Raw genomic sequence first — 16238 nt, 5'->3', positions numbered from 1 at the left:
GGTCACAGTGACAGGCAACGACTGTATCGAGTCACGGTGACAAGACTTGTATATTTCCATCCAATAAGGTACTGATTATTATGTGCTGCTGTATACAGAGCAGACGGTGGAATCCTATGAACATCTGGCTCTGAAGATCCTTCACAGATGGACTGAGATTCCAGGGGTGGGGTGTAGACTTGTCCCTGAGCACATCGAGACACGGACTCTGTACAACAAGGCCAGGCCTGGGATGGACCAGGTATTACATCTCTTGTATCAAAATAATCACTTCACTTTTTTTTTAATATATATTATGCAATTTGATCAGCTTCACAAGTATCTGTGTGTGTGTGTGTGTGTGTGTGTGTGTGTGTGTGTGTGTGTGTGTGTGTGTGTGTGTGTGTGTGTGTGTGTGTGTGTGTGTGTGTGTGTGTGTGTGTGTGTGTGTGTGTGTGGTTCAGGGCCAGCTCCAGATGTGGGTGGACATGTTCCCCATGGATATGCCCCACCCAGGCCCCTCTGTGGACATCTCCCCTCGTAAACCTAAAGGGTAAGGTCCCTCTGTATCACCAGGGCAACTATACGCCAGATAGGCCAGTTCAATGCAACACCAATATACCCCAGACCTCAAACCAGGCCAGTTCAATACAAGACCAATATACCTCAAACCAGTTCAATACAAGACCAATATACCTCAAACCAGGCCAATACAAGATCAATATACCTCAAACCAGGCCAGTTCAATACCATACCAATATACCTCAAACCAGGCCAATACAAGATCAATATACCTCAAACCAGGCCAGTTCAATACAAGACCAATATACCCCAGGCCAGTTCAATACAAGACCAATATACCTCAAACCAGGCCAGTTCAATACAACACCAATATACCTCGAACCAGGCCAGTTCAATGCAAGACCAATATACCTCAAACCAGGCCAGTTTAATACAAGACCAATATACCTCAAACCAGGCCAGTTCAATACAAGACCAATATACCTCAAACCAGGCCAGTTCAATACAAGACCAATATACCTCAAACCAGGCCAATACAAGATCAATATACCCCAGGCCAGTTCAATACAAGACCAATATACCTCAAACCAGGCCAGTTCAATACAACACCAATATCCCTCAAACCAGGCCAGTTCAATACAACACCAATATACCTCAAACCAGGCCAGTTCAATACAAGACCAATATACCTCAAACCAGGCCAATACAAGATCAATATACCTCAGGCCAGTTCAATACAAGACCAATATACCCCAGGCCAGTTCAATACAAGACCAATATACCGCAAACCAGGCCAGTTCAATACAAGACCAATATACCTCAATCTAGGCCAGTTCAATACAAGACCAATATACCCCAGTTCAATACAATACCAATATACCTCAAACCAGGCCAGTTCAATACAAGACCAATATACCTCAAACCAGGCCAGTTCAATACAAGACCAATATACCTCAAACCAGGCCAGTTCAATACAAGACCAATATACCTCAAACCAGGCCAGTTCAATACAAGACCAATATACCTCAAACCAGGCCAGTTCAATGCAAGGCCAATATACCCCAGACCAGGCCAGTTCAATACAAGACCAATATACCTCAAACCAGGCCAGTTCAATACAAGAACAATAAACCTCAAACCAGGCCAATACAAGATCAATATACCTCAAACCAGGCCAATACAAGATCAATATACCTCAAACCAGGCCAGTTCAATACAAGACCAATATACCTCAAACCAGGCCAGTTCAATACAAGACCAATATACCTCAAACCAGGCCAGTTCAATACAAGACCAATATACCTCAAACCAGGCCAGTTCAATACAAGACCAATATACCTCAAACCGGGCCAGTTCAATACAAGACCAATATACCTCAAACAAGGCCAGTTCAATACAAGACCAATATACCCCAGACCAGTTCAATACAAGACCAATATACCTCAAACCGGGCCAGTTCAATACAAGACCAATATACCTCAAACCAGGCCAGTTCAATACAAGACCAATATACCCCAGGCCAGTTCAATACAAGACCAATATACCTCAAACCAGGCCAGTTCAATTTCAATATACCTCAAACCAGGCCAGTTCAATACAAGACCAATATACCTCAAACCAGGCCAGTTCAATACAAGACCAATATACCCCAGGCCAGTTCAATACAAGACCAATATACCCCAGGCCAGTTCAATACAAGACCAATATACCTCAAACCAGGCCAATACAAGATCAATATACCCCAGGCCAGTTCAATACAAGACCAATATACCCCAGGCCAGTTCAATACAAGACCAATATACCTCAAACCAGGCCAGTTCAATACAAGACCAATATACCTCAAACCAGGCCAGTTCAATACAAGACCAATATACCTCAAACCAGGCCAGTTCAATACAAGACCAATATACCTCAAACCGGGCCAGTTCAATACAAGACCAATATACCCCAGGCCAGTTCAATACAAGACCAATATAACTCAAACCAGACCAGTTCATTACAAGACCAATATACCCCAGGCCAGTTCAATACAAGACCAATATACCCCAGGCCAGTTCAATACAATACCAATATACCTCAAACCAGGCCAGTTCAATACAAGACCAATATACCTCAAACCAGGCCAGTTCAATACCAATATAACTCAAACCAGACCAGTTCATTACAAGACCAATATACCCCAGGCCAGTTCAATACAAGACCAATATACCTCAAACCAGGCCAGTTCAATACAAGACCAATATACCTCAAACCAGGCCAGTTCAATACAAGACCAATATACCTCAAACCAGTTCAATAAAATGTTGGTCCTGTGAAGGTATGAGTTGATTTATTCATTGATTGTTGGTCCTGTGAAGGTATGAGTTGATTTATTCATTGATTGTTGGTCCTGTGAAGGTATGAGTTGATTTATTCATTGATTGTTGGTCCTGTGAAGGTATGAGTTGATTCATTCATTGATTGTTGGTCCTGTGAAGGTTTGAGTTGATTTATTCATTGATTGTTGATCCTGTGAAGGTATGAGTTGATTGATTCCTTGATTGTTGGTCCTGTGAAGGTATGAGTTGATTAATTGATTGTTGGTCCTGTGAAGGTATGAGTTGATTAATTGATTGTTGGTTCTGTGAAGGTATGAGTTGATTTATTCATTGATTGTTGATCCTGTGAAGGTTTGAGTTGATTTATTCATTGATTGTTGATCCTGTGAAGGTATGAGTTGATTGATTCCTTGATTGTTGGTCCTGTGAAGGTATGAGTTGATTAATTGATTGTTGGTCCTGTGAAGGTATGAGTTGATTCATTGATTGTTGGTCCTGTGAAGGTATGAGTTGATTCATTGATTGTTGGTCCTGTGAAGGTATGAGTTGATTCATTGATTGTTGGTCCTGTGAAGGTATGAGTTGATTCATTGATTGTTGGTCCTGTGAAGGTATGAGTTGATTGATTCCTTGATTGTTGATCCTGTGAAGGTATGAGTTGATTAATTGATTGTTGATCCGGTGAAGGTATGAGTTGATTGATTGATTGTTGGTCCTGTGAAGGTATGAGTTGATTAATTGAATGTTGATCCTGTGAAGGTATGAGTTGATTAATTGATTGTTGGTCCTGTGAAGGTATGAGTTGATTGATTGTTGATCCTGTGAAGGTATGAGTTGATTAATTGATTGTTGGTCCTGTGAAGGTATGAGTTGATTCATTGATTGTTGATCCTGTGAAGGTATGAGTTGATTAATTGATTGTTGGTCCTGTGAAGGTATGAGTTGATTAATTGATTGTTGGTCCTGTGAAGGTATGAGTTGATTAATTGATTGTTGGTCCTGTGAAGGTATGAGTTGATTAATTGATTGTTGATCCTGTGAAGGTTTGAGTTGATTGATTGATTGTTGGTCCTGTGAAGGTATGAGTTGATTGATTCATTGTTGGTCCTGTGAAGGTTTGAGTTGAGAATCATCATCTGGAACACTGAAGATGTGATTCTGGAAGACACTAACATCCTCACAGGAACACAGTCTAGTGACATCTACGTTAAAGGGTGAGTGGAGCGACAGTGTTTTCAAAACGTATCCAAACATAAGACAGACATTGATGATTAGATTACATTCAGCTCATCCCTGAAGATCAGGCTTATGAAACGGACCTTGACGGACCTTGTCGGTTCGGTTTTGAATACCCGTTTTACAGATCTATTATTTCCTGACTCGACCTTGCATTCACAGTAATTTAGCAGACTCTCTTAACCAGACGAGTTACAACCAGCACATTCAACTGAAGTTAAACCACCACATCACAATCACTAGTAAAACCTTACCACTGTCATCCTCTCTATCTTTCTCTACTGTCATCGTCTCTATCTGTCTACTGTCATCCTCTCTGTCTGTCTACTGTCATCTATATATATTTCTCTACTGTCATCCTCTCTATCTTTCTCTACTGTCATCCTCTCTATCTTTCTCCACTGTCATCCTCTCTATCTTTCTCTACTGTCATCCTCTATATATATTTTTCCACTGTCATCCTCTATATATCTTTCTCTACTGTCAACCTCTATATATATTTCTTCACTGTCATCCTCTATATATATTTCTCCACTGTCATCCTCTATATATCTTTCTCTACTGTCATCCTCTCTATCTTTCTCTAATGTCATCCTCTATATATATTTCTCTACTGTCATCCTCTATATATTTCTCCACTATCATCCTCTCACTCAATAGGCTGAAAATTATATTTGTATAATTGTATACTTTTTTTCAGGTGGCTTAAGGGCTTTGAGGACGATCGCCAGGAGACTGATGTTCACTACAACTCTCTGACTGGGGAGGGTAACTTCAACTGGCGCCTGGTGTTCCCCTTTAACTACCTGCCTGCCGAGAAGGTGGTGGTAGTCAGTAAGAGGGGGAGCATCTTCTCCCTGGACAAGACGGAGCAGAAGCTACCGGCCATGTTGGTGATGCAGGTCTGGGACTTTGACAGGCTGTCTTCTGATGATTTCTTGGGTAAGAGAGAGAAAGAGACTCTGGTTTGACTCCTTTCCCTGGGCTGTATAGACAGTAGGCAATAGGAGGAAGGTGGACATGTTTATTTCAATGATCACGATCAGGTATTGCTAATCAATCAGGGAAATCACATCCCAACCCAGCACGTTTGTTTTCCCATTAACACTGTATGTGTGAAACAAGAGTTAATATAGATGTTTCTCTGTTCTCATACTTCCTGTATGAGTGAAACGATCTATGTTTCTCTGTTCTCATACTTCCTGTATGTGTGAAACGATCTATGTTTCTCTGTTCTCATACTTCCTGTATGAGTGAAACGATCTATGTTTCTCTGTTCTCATACTTCCTGTATGTGTGAAACGATCTATGTTTCTCTGTTCTCATACTTCCTGTATGAGTGAAACGAGAGTTAAACTTTGATTTGACATCTAATCTTATCTGTTTCTCAGGTACCGTGGAGTTGGACTTACATGGGTTTCCCCGCGGCGCCAAGTCAGCCAAGGCCTGTAAGATGGACATGCTGACGGACAGCTTAGAGACCATCTCCATCTTCCAACAGAAGAGGTCCAGAGGCTGGTGGCCCTTTGTCAAGGCTGGGGAGCTCACGGTACCCATACCGATCAACACCTTTACTTGTGATGACAACTAGGCTGCTTCCCTTAATGGCACCCTATTATATAGTGCACCGCTTTTGACCAGAACCCAATGGGGTCTGGTAGGTGTCGTCTGGGACGCAGACATACTCTCAAATCAACCCCTAGCCCCCTTTACCCCTGCGGATCTTCTGCGAGGATTGAATAGGTGTAAGCAATATGATGACAATTTCACCTAGCACAGGACAAGACAGAGCTTCCACCTAATTGCTAACAACTTTCCAATCCCGTCAGAGCTACAATTTGTGTCTACTGTCTAGGAGGTAGGGGCTAGGAGTTGTGTCTACTGTCTAGGAGGTAGGGACTAGGGGTTGTGTCTACTGTCTAGGAGGTAGGGGCTAGAGGTTGTGTCTACTGTCTAGGAGGTAGGGGCTAGGAGTTTTGTCTACTGTCTAGGAGGTAGGGCCTAGGGGTTGTGTCTACTGTCTAGGAGGTAGGGGCTAGGGGTTGTGTCTACTGTCTAGGAGGTAGGGTCTAGGGGTTGTGTCTACTGTCTAGGAGGTAGGGGCTAGGGGTTGTGTCTACTGTCTAGGAGGTAGGGGCTAGGAGTTGTGTCTACTGTCTAGGAGGTAGGGGCTAGGAATTGTGTCTACTGTCTAGGAGGTAGGGGCTAGGGGTTGTGTCTACTGTCTAGGAGGTAGGGGCTAGGGGTTTTGTCTACTGCCTAGGAGGTAGGGACTAGGGGTTGTGTCTAGGAGGTAGGGGCTAGGGGTTGTGTCTACTGTCTAGGAGGTAGGGGCTAGGGGTTGTGTCTACTGTCTAGGAGGTAGGGGCTAGGGGTTGTGTCTACTGTCTAGGAGGTAGGGGCTAGGGGTTGTGTCTACTGTCTAGGAGGTAGGGGCTAGGGGTTGTGTCTACTGTCTAGGAGGTAGGGGCTAGGGGTTGTGTCTACTGTCTATGAGGTAGGGGCTAGGGGTTGTGTCTACTGCCTAGGAGGTAGGGGTTGTGTCTACTGTCTAGGAGGTAGGGGCTAGGGGTTGTGTCTACTGTCTAGGAGGTAGGGGCTAGAGGTTGTGTCTACTGTCTAGGAGGTAGGGGCTAGGGGTTGTGTCTACTGTCTAGGAGGTAGGGGCTAGGGGTTGTGTCTACTGTCTAGGAGGTAGGGGCTAGGGGTTGTGTCTACTGCCTAGGAGGTAGGGGCTAGGGGTTGTGTCTACTGTCTAGGAGGTAGGGGCTAGGGGTTGTGTCTACTGTCTAGGAGGTAGGGGCTAGGGGTTGTGTCTACTGTCTAGGAGGTAGGGGCTAGGGGTTGTGTCTACTGTCTAGGAGGTAGGGGCTAGGGGTTGTGTCTACTGTCTAGGAGGTAGGGGCTAGGGGTTGTGTCTACTGTCTAGGAGGTAGGGGCTAGGGGTTGTGTCTACTGTCTAGGAGGTAGGGGCTAGGGGTTTTGTCTACTGTCTAGGAGGTAGGGGCTAGGGGTTGTGTCTACTGCCTAGGAGGTAGGGGCTAGGGGTTGTGTCTACTGTCTAGGAGGTAGGGACTAGGGGTTGTGTCTACTGTCTAGGAGGTAGGGGCTAGGGGTTGTGTCTACTGTCTAGGAGGTAGGGGCTAGGGGTTGTGTCTACTGCCTAGGAGGTAGGGGCTAGGGGTTGTGTCTACTGTCTAGGAGGTAGGGGCTAGGGGTTGTGTCTACTGTCTAGGAGGTAGGGGCTAGGGGTTGTGTCTACTGTCTAGGAGGTAGGGGCTAGGAGTTGTGTCTACTGTCTAGGAGGTAGGGGTTGTGTCTACTGTCTAGGAGGTAGGGGCTAGGAGTTGTCTACTGTCTAGGAGGTAGGGGCTAGGGGTTGTGTCTACTGTCTAGGAGGTAGGGCCTAGGGGTTGTCTACTGTCTAGGAGGTAGGGGCTAGGGGTTGTGTCTACTGTCTAGGAGGTAGGGGCTAGGGGTTGTGTCTACTGTCTAGGAGGTAGGGGCTAGGGGTTGTGTCTACTGTCTAGGAGGTAGGGGCTAGGGGTTGTGTCTACTGTCTAGGAGGTAGGGGCTAGGGTTGTGTCTACTGTCTAGGAGGTAGGGGCTAGGGGTTGTGTCTACTGTCTAGGAGGTAGGGGCTAGGGGTTGTGTCTACTGTCTAGGAGGTAGGGAGTGTGTCTACTGTCTAGGAGGTAGGGGCTAGGGGTTGTCTACTGTCTAGGAGGTAGGGGCTAGGGGTTGTGTCTACTGTCTAGGAGGTAGGGGCTAGGGGTTGTGTCTACTGTCTAGGAGGTAGGGGCTAGGGGTTGTGTCTACTGCCTAGGAGGTAGGGGCTAGGGGTTGTGTCTACTGTCTAGGAGGTAGGGGCTAGGGGTTTTGTCTACTGTCTAGGAGGTAGGGGCTAGGGGTTGTGTCTACTGTCTAGGAGGTAGGGGCTAGGGGTTGTGTCTACTGTCTAGGAGGTAGGGGCTAGGAGTTGTGTCTACTGTCTAGGGGCTAGGGGTTGTGTCTAGGGGCTAGGGGTTGTGTCTACTGTCTAGGAGGTAGGGGCTAGGGGTTGTGTCTACTGTCTAGGGGCTAGGGGTTGTGTCTACTGTCTAGGAGGTAGGGGCTAGGGGTTGTGTCTACTGTCTAGGAGGTAGGGGCTAGGGGTTTTGTCTACTGCCTAGGAGGTAGGGGCTAGGGGTTGTGTCTAGGAGGTAGGGGCTAGGGGTTGTGTCTACTGTCTAGGAGGTAGGGGCTAGGGGTTGTGTCTACTGCCTAGGAGGTAGGGGCTAGGGGTTGTGTCTACTGTCTAGGAGGTAGGGGCTAGGGGTTGTGTCTACTGTCTAGGAGGTAGGGGCTAGGGGTTGTGTCTACTGTCTAGGAGGTAGGGGCTAGGGGTTGTGTCTACTGTCTAGGAGGTAGGGGCTAGGGGTTGTGTCTACTGTCTAGGAGGTAGGGGCTAGGGGTTGTGTCTACTGTCTAGGAGGTAGGGCCTAGGGGTTGTGTCTACTATCTAGGAGGTAGGGGCTAGGGGTTGTGTCTACTGTCTAGGAGGTAGGGGCTAGGGGTTGCGTCTACTGTCTAGGAGGTAGGGGCTAGGGGTTGTGTCTACTGTCTAGGAGGTAGGGCCTAGGGGTTGTGTCTACTGTCTAGGAGGTAGGGGCTAGGGGTTGTGTCTACTGTCTAGGAGGTAGGGCCTAGGGGTTGTGTCTACTGTCTCGGAGGTGATTTGAGATTCAGGGGCGGTAACATGTTTTGGTTGTCTCCAGGGGAAAGTAGAGGCGGAGTTCCACCTGGTGACATCAGAGGAGGCAGAGAAGAATCCGGTTGGTCGAGCCCGCAAGGAGCCGGAACCCCTGGAAAAACCCAAGTATGATCAGCATTTTATATATATATATATATTATATATTCTATCTATTCTATTCTTCTCTCTGGCCGTCTAGACAAGTCCTCCTCCTGCTTCCTGAATCCGATTAACTGCAGATCTAGGACCAGTTTTGTCATTTAGCTCATAATAAATAGGATTACATAGACAGCGGGAGACCTGATCCTAGATCAGCAGCTCTACCCTGAGACACTTTGTGAATACGACCCCTGGTTAAAGTGTTTTTTCTCTCTCTCTCTAGCCGGCCAGACACGTCATTCTCGTGGTTCGTGAACCCTTTTAAGTGTTTTTTCCACCTGATCTGGAGGAACTATAAGAAGTACATCATCATCGCTCTGGTCCTGCTCATCACAGCTCTGTTCATCGCCCTGCTCCTCTACACCCTGCCAGCAGCCATCTCTCAGAAGATAGTCAATGGTTAACACACTGCACTACCACAGCTGACTGACAGGGTGGCTGACTGACTAGCTGGCTGACTAGCTGGCTGACTGACTAGCTGGCTGACTGACTAGCTGGCTGACTGACTAGCTGGCTGACTGACTAGCTGACTGACTAGCTGGCTGACTGACTAGCTGGCTGACTGACAGGGTGGCTGACTGACTAGCTGGCTGACTAGCTGGCTGACTGCCTAGCTGGCTGACTGACAGGGTGGCTGACTGACTAGCTGGCTGACTGGGTGGCTGACTGACAGGGTGGCTGACTGACTAGCTGGCTGACTAGCTGGCTGACTGACAGGGTGGCTGACTAACTAGCTGGCTGACTAACTGACTGGGGCTCAAAAGTCTAAATCAATCTACAGTCGGGACTGAAGCTAGTGAAATAGTCTGACAACTAACTCAGGACTTCATAATAATGTTTCCTAATGTGGCAATATCACAACAGCATATTATATATTAACATTTATTTAAATACAGTTGCAGAAAGAGTATAAATAACATTTTAGATTCAACAATATTGACAAAGTTTGCCCAAGGACAACAATTTGCTTGGCATGGGTGCAGTTATTCAGTACAGTACAGTATCCTCCATGTTATGATCCTAGTAGTTATTCAGTACAGTATCCTCCATGTTATGATCCTATCAGTTATTCAGTACAGTATCCTCCATGTTATGATCCTATCAGTAATTCAGTACAGTATCCTCCATGTTATGATCCTATCAGTTATTCAGTACAGTATCCTCCATGTTATGATCCTATCAGTAATTCAGTACAGTATCCTCCATGTTATGATCCTATCAGTAATTCAGTACAGTATCCTCCATGTTATGATCCTATCAGTAATTCAGTACAGTATCCTCCATGTTATGATCCTATCAGTAATTCAGTACAGTATCCTCCATGTTATGATCCTATCAGTTATTCAGTACAGTATCCTCCATGTTATGATCCTATCAGTTATTCAGTACAGTATCCTCCATGTTATGATCCTAGTAGTTATTCAGTACAGTATCCTCCATGTTATGATCCTATCAGTTATTCAGTACAGTATCCTCCATGTTATGATCCTAGTAGTTATTCAGTACAGTATCCTCCATGTTATGATCCTAGTAGTTATTCAGTACAGTATCCTCCATGTTATGATCCTATCAGTTATTCAGTACAGTATCCTCCATGTTATGATCCTAGTAGTTATGATCCTATCAGTTATTCAGTACAGTATCCTCCATGTTATGATCCTAGTAGTTATGATCCTATCAGTTATTCAGTACAGTATCCTCCATGTTATGATCCTAGTAGTTATTCAGTACAGTATCCTCCATGTTATGATCCTATCAGTTATTCAGTACAGTATCCTCCATGTTATGATCCTATCAGTTATACAGTACAGTATCCTCCATGTTATGATCCTATCAGTTATTCAGTACAGTATCCTCCATGTTATGATCCTAGTAGTTATTCAGTACAGTATCCTCCATGTTATGATCCTATCAGTTATTCAGTACAGTATCCTCCATGTTATGATCCTATCAGTTATTCAGTACAGTATCCTCCATGTTATGATCCTATCAGTTATTCAGTACAGTATCCTCCATGTTATGATCCTATCAGTTATACAGTACAGTATCCTCCATGTTATGATCCTAGTAGTTATTCAGTACAGTATCCTCCATGTTATGATCCTATCAGTAATTCAGTACAGTATCCTCCATGTTATGATCCTATCAGTTATTCAGTACAGTATCCTCCATGTTATGATCCTATCAGTTATTCAGTACAGTATCCTCCATGTTATGATCCTATCAGTTATTCAGTACAGTATCCTCCATGTTATGATCCTATCAGTTATACAGGTAATGTAGTATGTATATTTCTAGACATGTAAGGATGGTCATTGTCTCTATTTTAACATAAATAATGGACTTTAATAAAGAATTGTTGAACAACAAAACATTTTGGGGTTATTTTTTTACAGAAATGAAATAATTATTAGGCTGTTATCCTAAAATAAAAGCACATTTAAATACATTTTGTCTTAGTTAGATCATTTTGCATTCACACAATTCCATGTGAAATATGTCATGTTGTTAGCCCAGACAGAAGGAATAGGTTGTGTCCCATAAGTCAACGTATTCCCTAGAAAGACAAAAAGGCCCTTGTCAAAAGTAGAGCACCACATAGAGAATATGATGCTTTACAATACTCTACAAAACAAATGTCCTCTGATATCCTGGTACTGGTACCGTTGTTCTCCTGTAGTGTAGAACTGGTACTGTTGTTCTCCTGTAGAGTAGAACTGGTACCGTTGTTCTGTTACTGGTAGAGTAGAACTGGTACCGTTGTTCTGTTACTGGTAGAGTAGAACTGGTACCGTTGTTCTGTTACTGGTAGAGTAGAACTGGTACCGTTGTTCTGTTACTGGTAGAGTAGAACTGGTACCGTTGTTCTGTTACTGGTAGAGTAGAACTGGTACCGTTGTTCTGTTACTGGTAGAGTAGAACTGGTACCGTTGTTCTGTTACTGGTAGAGTAGAACTGGTACCGTTGTTCTGTTACTGGTACCGTTGTTCTGTTACTGGTAGAGTAGAACTGGTACCGTTGTTCTGTTACTGGTAGAGTAGAACTGGTACCGTTGTTCTGTTACTGGTACCGTTGTTCTGTTACTGGTAGAGTAGAACTGGTACCGTTGATCTGTTACTGGTAGAGTAGAACTGGTACCGTTGTTCTGTTACTGGTACCGTTGTTCTGTTACTGGTAGAGTAGAACTGGTACCGTTGAGTTCTGTTACTGGTAGAGTAGAACTGGTACCGTTGTTCTGTTACTGGTAGAGTAGAACTGGTACCGTTGTTCTGTTACTGGTAGAGTAGAACTGGTACCGTTGATCTGTTACTGGTAGAGTAGAACTGGTACCGTTGTTCTGTTACTGGTACCGTTGTTCTGTTACTGGTAGAGTAGAACTGGTACCGTTGTTCTGTTACTGGTACCGTTGTTCTGTTACTGGTACCGTTGTTCTGTTACTGGTAGAGTAGAACTGGTACCGTTGTTCTGTTACTGGTAGAGTAGAACTGGTACCGTTGTTCTGTTACTGGTAGAGTAGAACTGGTACCGTTGTTCTGTTACTGGTAGAGTAGAACTGGTACCGTTGTTCTGTTACTGGTAGAGTAGAACTGGTACCGTTGATCTGTTACTGGTAGAGTAGAACTGGTACCGTTGTTCTGTTACTGGTAGAGTAGAACTGGTACCGTTGTTCTGTTACTGGTAGAGTAGAACTGGTACCGTTGTTCTGTTACTGGTAGAGTAGAACTGGTACCGTTGTTCTGTTACTGGTAGAGTAGAACTGGTCCCGTTGATCTGTTACTGGTAGAATAGAACTGGTACCGTTGTTCTGTTACTGGTAGAGTAGAACTGGTACCGTTGTTCTGTTACTGGTAGAATAGAACTGGTACCGTTGTTCTGTTACTGGTAGAATAGAACTGGTACCGTTGTTCTGTTACTGGTAGAGTAGAACTGGTACCGTTGTTCTGTTACTGGTAGAGTAGAACTGGTACCGTTGTTCTGTTACTGGTAGAGTAGAACCGGTACCGTTGTTCTGTTACTGGTAGAGTAGAACCGGTACCGTTGTTCTGTTACTGGTAGAATAGAACTGGTACCGTTGTTCTGTTACTGGTAGAGTAGAACTGGTACCGTTGTTCTGTTACTGGTAGAGTAGAACTGGTACCGTTGTTCTGTTACTGGTAGAGTAGAACTGGTACCGTTGTTCTGTTACTGGTAGAGTAGAACTGGTACCGTTGTTCTGTTACTGGTAGAGTAGAACTGGTACCGTTGTTCTGTTACTGGTAGAGTAGAACTGGTACCGTTGTTCTGTTACTGGTAGAGTAGAACTGGTACCGTTGTTCTGTTACTGGTAGAGTAGAACTGGTACCGTTGTTCTGTTACTGGTAGAGTAGAACTGGTACCGTTGAGTTCTGTTACTGGTAGAGTAGAACTGGTACCGTTGTTCTGTTACTGGTAGAGTAGAACTGGTACCGTTGTTCTGTTACTGGTAGAGTAGAACTGGTACCGTTGTTCTGTTACTGGTAGAATAGAACTGGTACCGTTGTTCTGTTACTGGTAGAGTAGAACTGGTACCGTTGTTCTGTTACTGGTAGAGTAGAACTGGTACCGTTGTTCTGTTACTGGTAGAGTAGAACTGGTACCGTTGTTCTGTTACTGGTAGAGTAGAACTGGTACCGTTGATCTGTTACTGGTAGAGTAGAACTGGTACCGTTGTTCTGTTACTGGTACCGTTGTTCTGTTACTGGTAGAGTAGAACTGGTACCGTTGTTCTGTTACTGGTAGAGTAGAACTGGTACCGTTGTTCTGTTACTGGTAGAGTAGAACTGGTACCGTTGATCTGTTACTGGTAGAGTAGAACTGGTACCGTTGAGCTCTGTTACTGGTAGAGTAGAACTGGTACCGTTGTTCTGTTACTGGTAGAGTAGAACTGGTACCGTTGATCTGTTACTGGTAGAGTAGAACTGGTACCGTTGTTCTGTTACTGGTAGAGTAGAACTGGTACCGTTGTTCTGTTACTGGTAGAGTAGAACTGGTACCGTTGAGCTCTGTTACTGGTAGAGTAGAACTGGTACCGTTGTTCTGTTACTGGTAGAGTAGAACTGGTACCGTTGTTCTGTTACTGGTAGAGTAGAACTGGTACCGTTGTTCTGTTACTGGTAGAGTAGAACTGGTACCGTTGTTCTGTTACTGGTAGAGTAGAACTGGTACCGTTGTTCTGTTACTGGTAGAGTAGAACTGGTACCGTTGAGTTCTGTTACTGGTAGAGTAGAACTGGTACCGTTGTTCTGTTACTGGTAGAGTAGAACTGGTACCGTTGTTCTGTTACTGGTAGAATAGAACTGGTACCGTTGTTCTGTTACTGGTAGAGTAGAACTGGTACCGTTGTTCTGTTACTGGTAGAGTAGAACTGGTACCGTTGTTCTGTTACTGGTAGAGTAGAACTGGTACCGTTGTTCTGTTACTGGTAGAGTAGAACTGGTACCGTTGTTCTGTTACTGGTAGAGTAGAACTGGTCCCGTTGTTCTGTTACTGGTAGAGTAGAACTGGTACCGTTGTTCTGTTACTGGTAGAGTAGAACTGGTACCGTTGTTCTGTTACTGGTAGAGTAGAACTGGTACCGTTGTTCTGTTACTGGTAGAGTAGAACTGGTACCGTTGTTCTGTTACTGGTAGAGTAGAACTGGTACCGTTGTTCTGTTACTGGTAGAGTAGAACTGGTACCGTTGTTCTGTTACTGGTAGAGTAGAACTGGTACCGTTGTTCTGTTACTGGTAGAATAGAACTGGTCCCGTTGTTCTGTTACTGGTAGAGTAGAACTGGTACCGTTGTTCTGTTACTGGTAGAGTAGAACTGGTACCGTTGTTCTGTTACTGGTAGAGTAGAACTGGTACCGTTGATCTGTTACTGGTAGAGTAGAACTGGTACCGTTGTTCTGTTACTGGTAGAGTAGAACTGGTACCGTTGTTCTGTTACTGGTAGAATAGAACTGGTACCGTTGTTCTGTTACTGGTAGAGTAGAACTGGTACCGTTGATCTGTTACTGGTAGAATAGAACTGGTACCGTTGTTCTGTTACTGGTAGAGTAGAACTGGTACCGTTGTTCTGTTACTGGTAGAGTAGAACTGGTACCGTTGTTCTGTTACTGGTAGAGTAGAACTGGTACCGTTGATCTGTTACTGGTAGAGTAGAACTGGTCCCGTTGTTCTGTTACTGGTAGAGTAGAACTGGTACCGTTGTTCTGTTACTGGTAGAATAGAACTGGTACCGTTGTTCTGTTACTGGTAGAGTAGAACTGGTACCGTTGTTCTGTTACTGGTAGAGTAGAACTGGTACCGTTGTTCTGTTACTGGTAGAGTAGAACTGGTACCGTTGTTCTGTTACTGGTAGAGTAGAACTGGTACCGTTGTTCTGTTACTGGTAGAGTAGAACTGGTCCCGTTGATCTGTTACTGGTAGAATAGAACTGGTACCGTTGTTCTGTTACTGGTAGAGTAGAACTGGTATCGTTGTTCTGTTACTGGTAGAGTAGAACTGGTACCGTTGTTCTGTTACTGGTAGAGTAGAACTGGTACCGTTGTTCTGTTACTGGTAGAGTAGAACTGGTACCGTTGTTCTGTTACTGGTAGAGTAGAACTGGTACCGTTGTTCTGTTACTGGTAGAATAGAACTGGTACCGTTGTTCTGTTACTGGTAGAGTAGAACTGGTACCGTTGTTCTGTTACTGGTAGAGTAGAACTGGTACCGTTGTTCTGTTACTGGTAGAGTAGAACTGGTACCGTTGTTCTGTTACTGGTAGAGTAGAACTGGTACCGTTGTTCTGTTACTGGTAGAGTAGAACTGGTACCGTTGTTCTGATCCTGGTAGAGTAGAACTGGTACCGTTGTTCTGTTACTGGTAGAGTAGAACTGGTACCGTTGTTCTGTTACTGGTAGAGTAGAACTGGTACCGTTGTTCTGTTACTGGTAGAGTAGAACTGGTACCGTTGTTCTGTTACTGGTAGAGTAGAACTGGTACCGTTGAGTTCTGTTACTGGTAGAGTAGAACTGGTACCGTTGTTCTGTTACTGGTAGAGTAGAACTGGTACCGTTGTTCTGTTACTGGTAGAATAGAACTGGTACCGTTGTTCTGTTACTGGTAGAGTAGAACTGGTACCGTTGTTCTGTTACTGGTAGAGTAGAACTGGTACCGTTGTTCTGTTACTGGTAGAGTAGAACTGGTACCGTTGTTCTGTTACTGGTAGAGTAGAACTGGTACCGTTGATCTGTTACTGGTAGAGTAGAACTGGTACCGTTGTTCTGTTACTGGTACCGTTGTTCTG

General features: G+C 44.5%; 2 protein-coding genes across 3 annotated transcripts in view; both read left to right on the top strand.

Moving 5' to 3' along the window:
• Window positions 1–9353, top strand: part of fer1l6 (fer-1 like family member 6) — a 75026-nt gene extending 65673 nt beyond the window's left edge. For both annotated transcript variants that reach the window (XM_071340718.1, XM_071340717.1), the window contains 7 exons: window positions 99–241; window positions 444–532; window positions 3935–4033; window positions 4756–4997; window positions 5447–5604; window positions 8813–8913; window positions 9170–9353. In XM_071340718.1, the coding sequence (XP_071196819.1) occupies window positions 99–241; window positions 444–532; window positions 3935–4033; window positions 4756–4997; window positions 5447–5604; window positions 8813–8913; window positions 9170–9350 (1013 nt within the window). In that variant the 3' untranslated portion in view covers window positions 9351–9353. The remainder of the gene's footprint in view (window positions 1–98; window positions 242–443; window positions 533–3934; window positions 4034–4755; window positions 4998–5446; window positions 5605–8812; window positions 8914–9169) is intronic.
• Window positions 9354–9947: 594 nt separating this feature from the next.
• LOC139538554 (dynein heavy chain-like) lies at window positions 9948–11320 on the top strand. The gene has a single exon (XM_071340719.1). The coding sequence runs from the start codon at window positions 9961–9963 to the stop codon at window positions 11227–11229; it is 1269 nt and encodes a 422-aa protein (XP_071196820.1). The 5' UTR covers window positions 9948–9960; the 3' UTR covers window positions 11230–11320.
• Window positions 11321–16238: the final 4918 nt, after the last annotated feature.

This window comes from Salvelinus alpinus, chromosome 14, assembly GCF_045679555.1.
Source record: "Salvelinus alpinus chromosome 14, SLU_Salpinus.1, whole genome shotgun sequence".
NCBI classification, from domain to species: Eukaryota; Metazoa; Chordata; class Actinopteri; order Salmoniformes; family Salmonidae; genus Salvelinus; species Salvelinus alpinus.
The sequence above is the reverse complement of the archived record's forward strand: the minus strand, read 5'-3'. Positions and strand labels throughout refer to the sequence as shown.

Coding starts and splice junctions, on each gene's coding strand:
- LOC139538554 (XM_071340719.1), top strand. CDS start 9,961: ATGATCCTAGTAGTTATTCAGTACAGTATCCTCCATGTTATGATCCTA.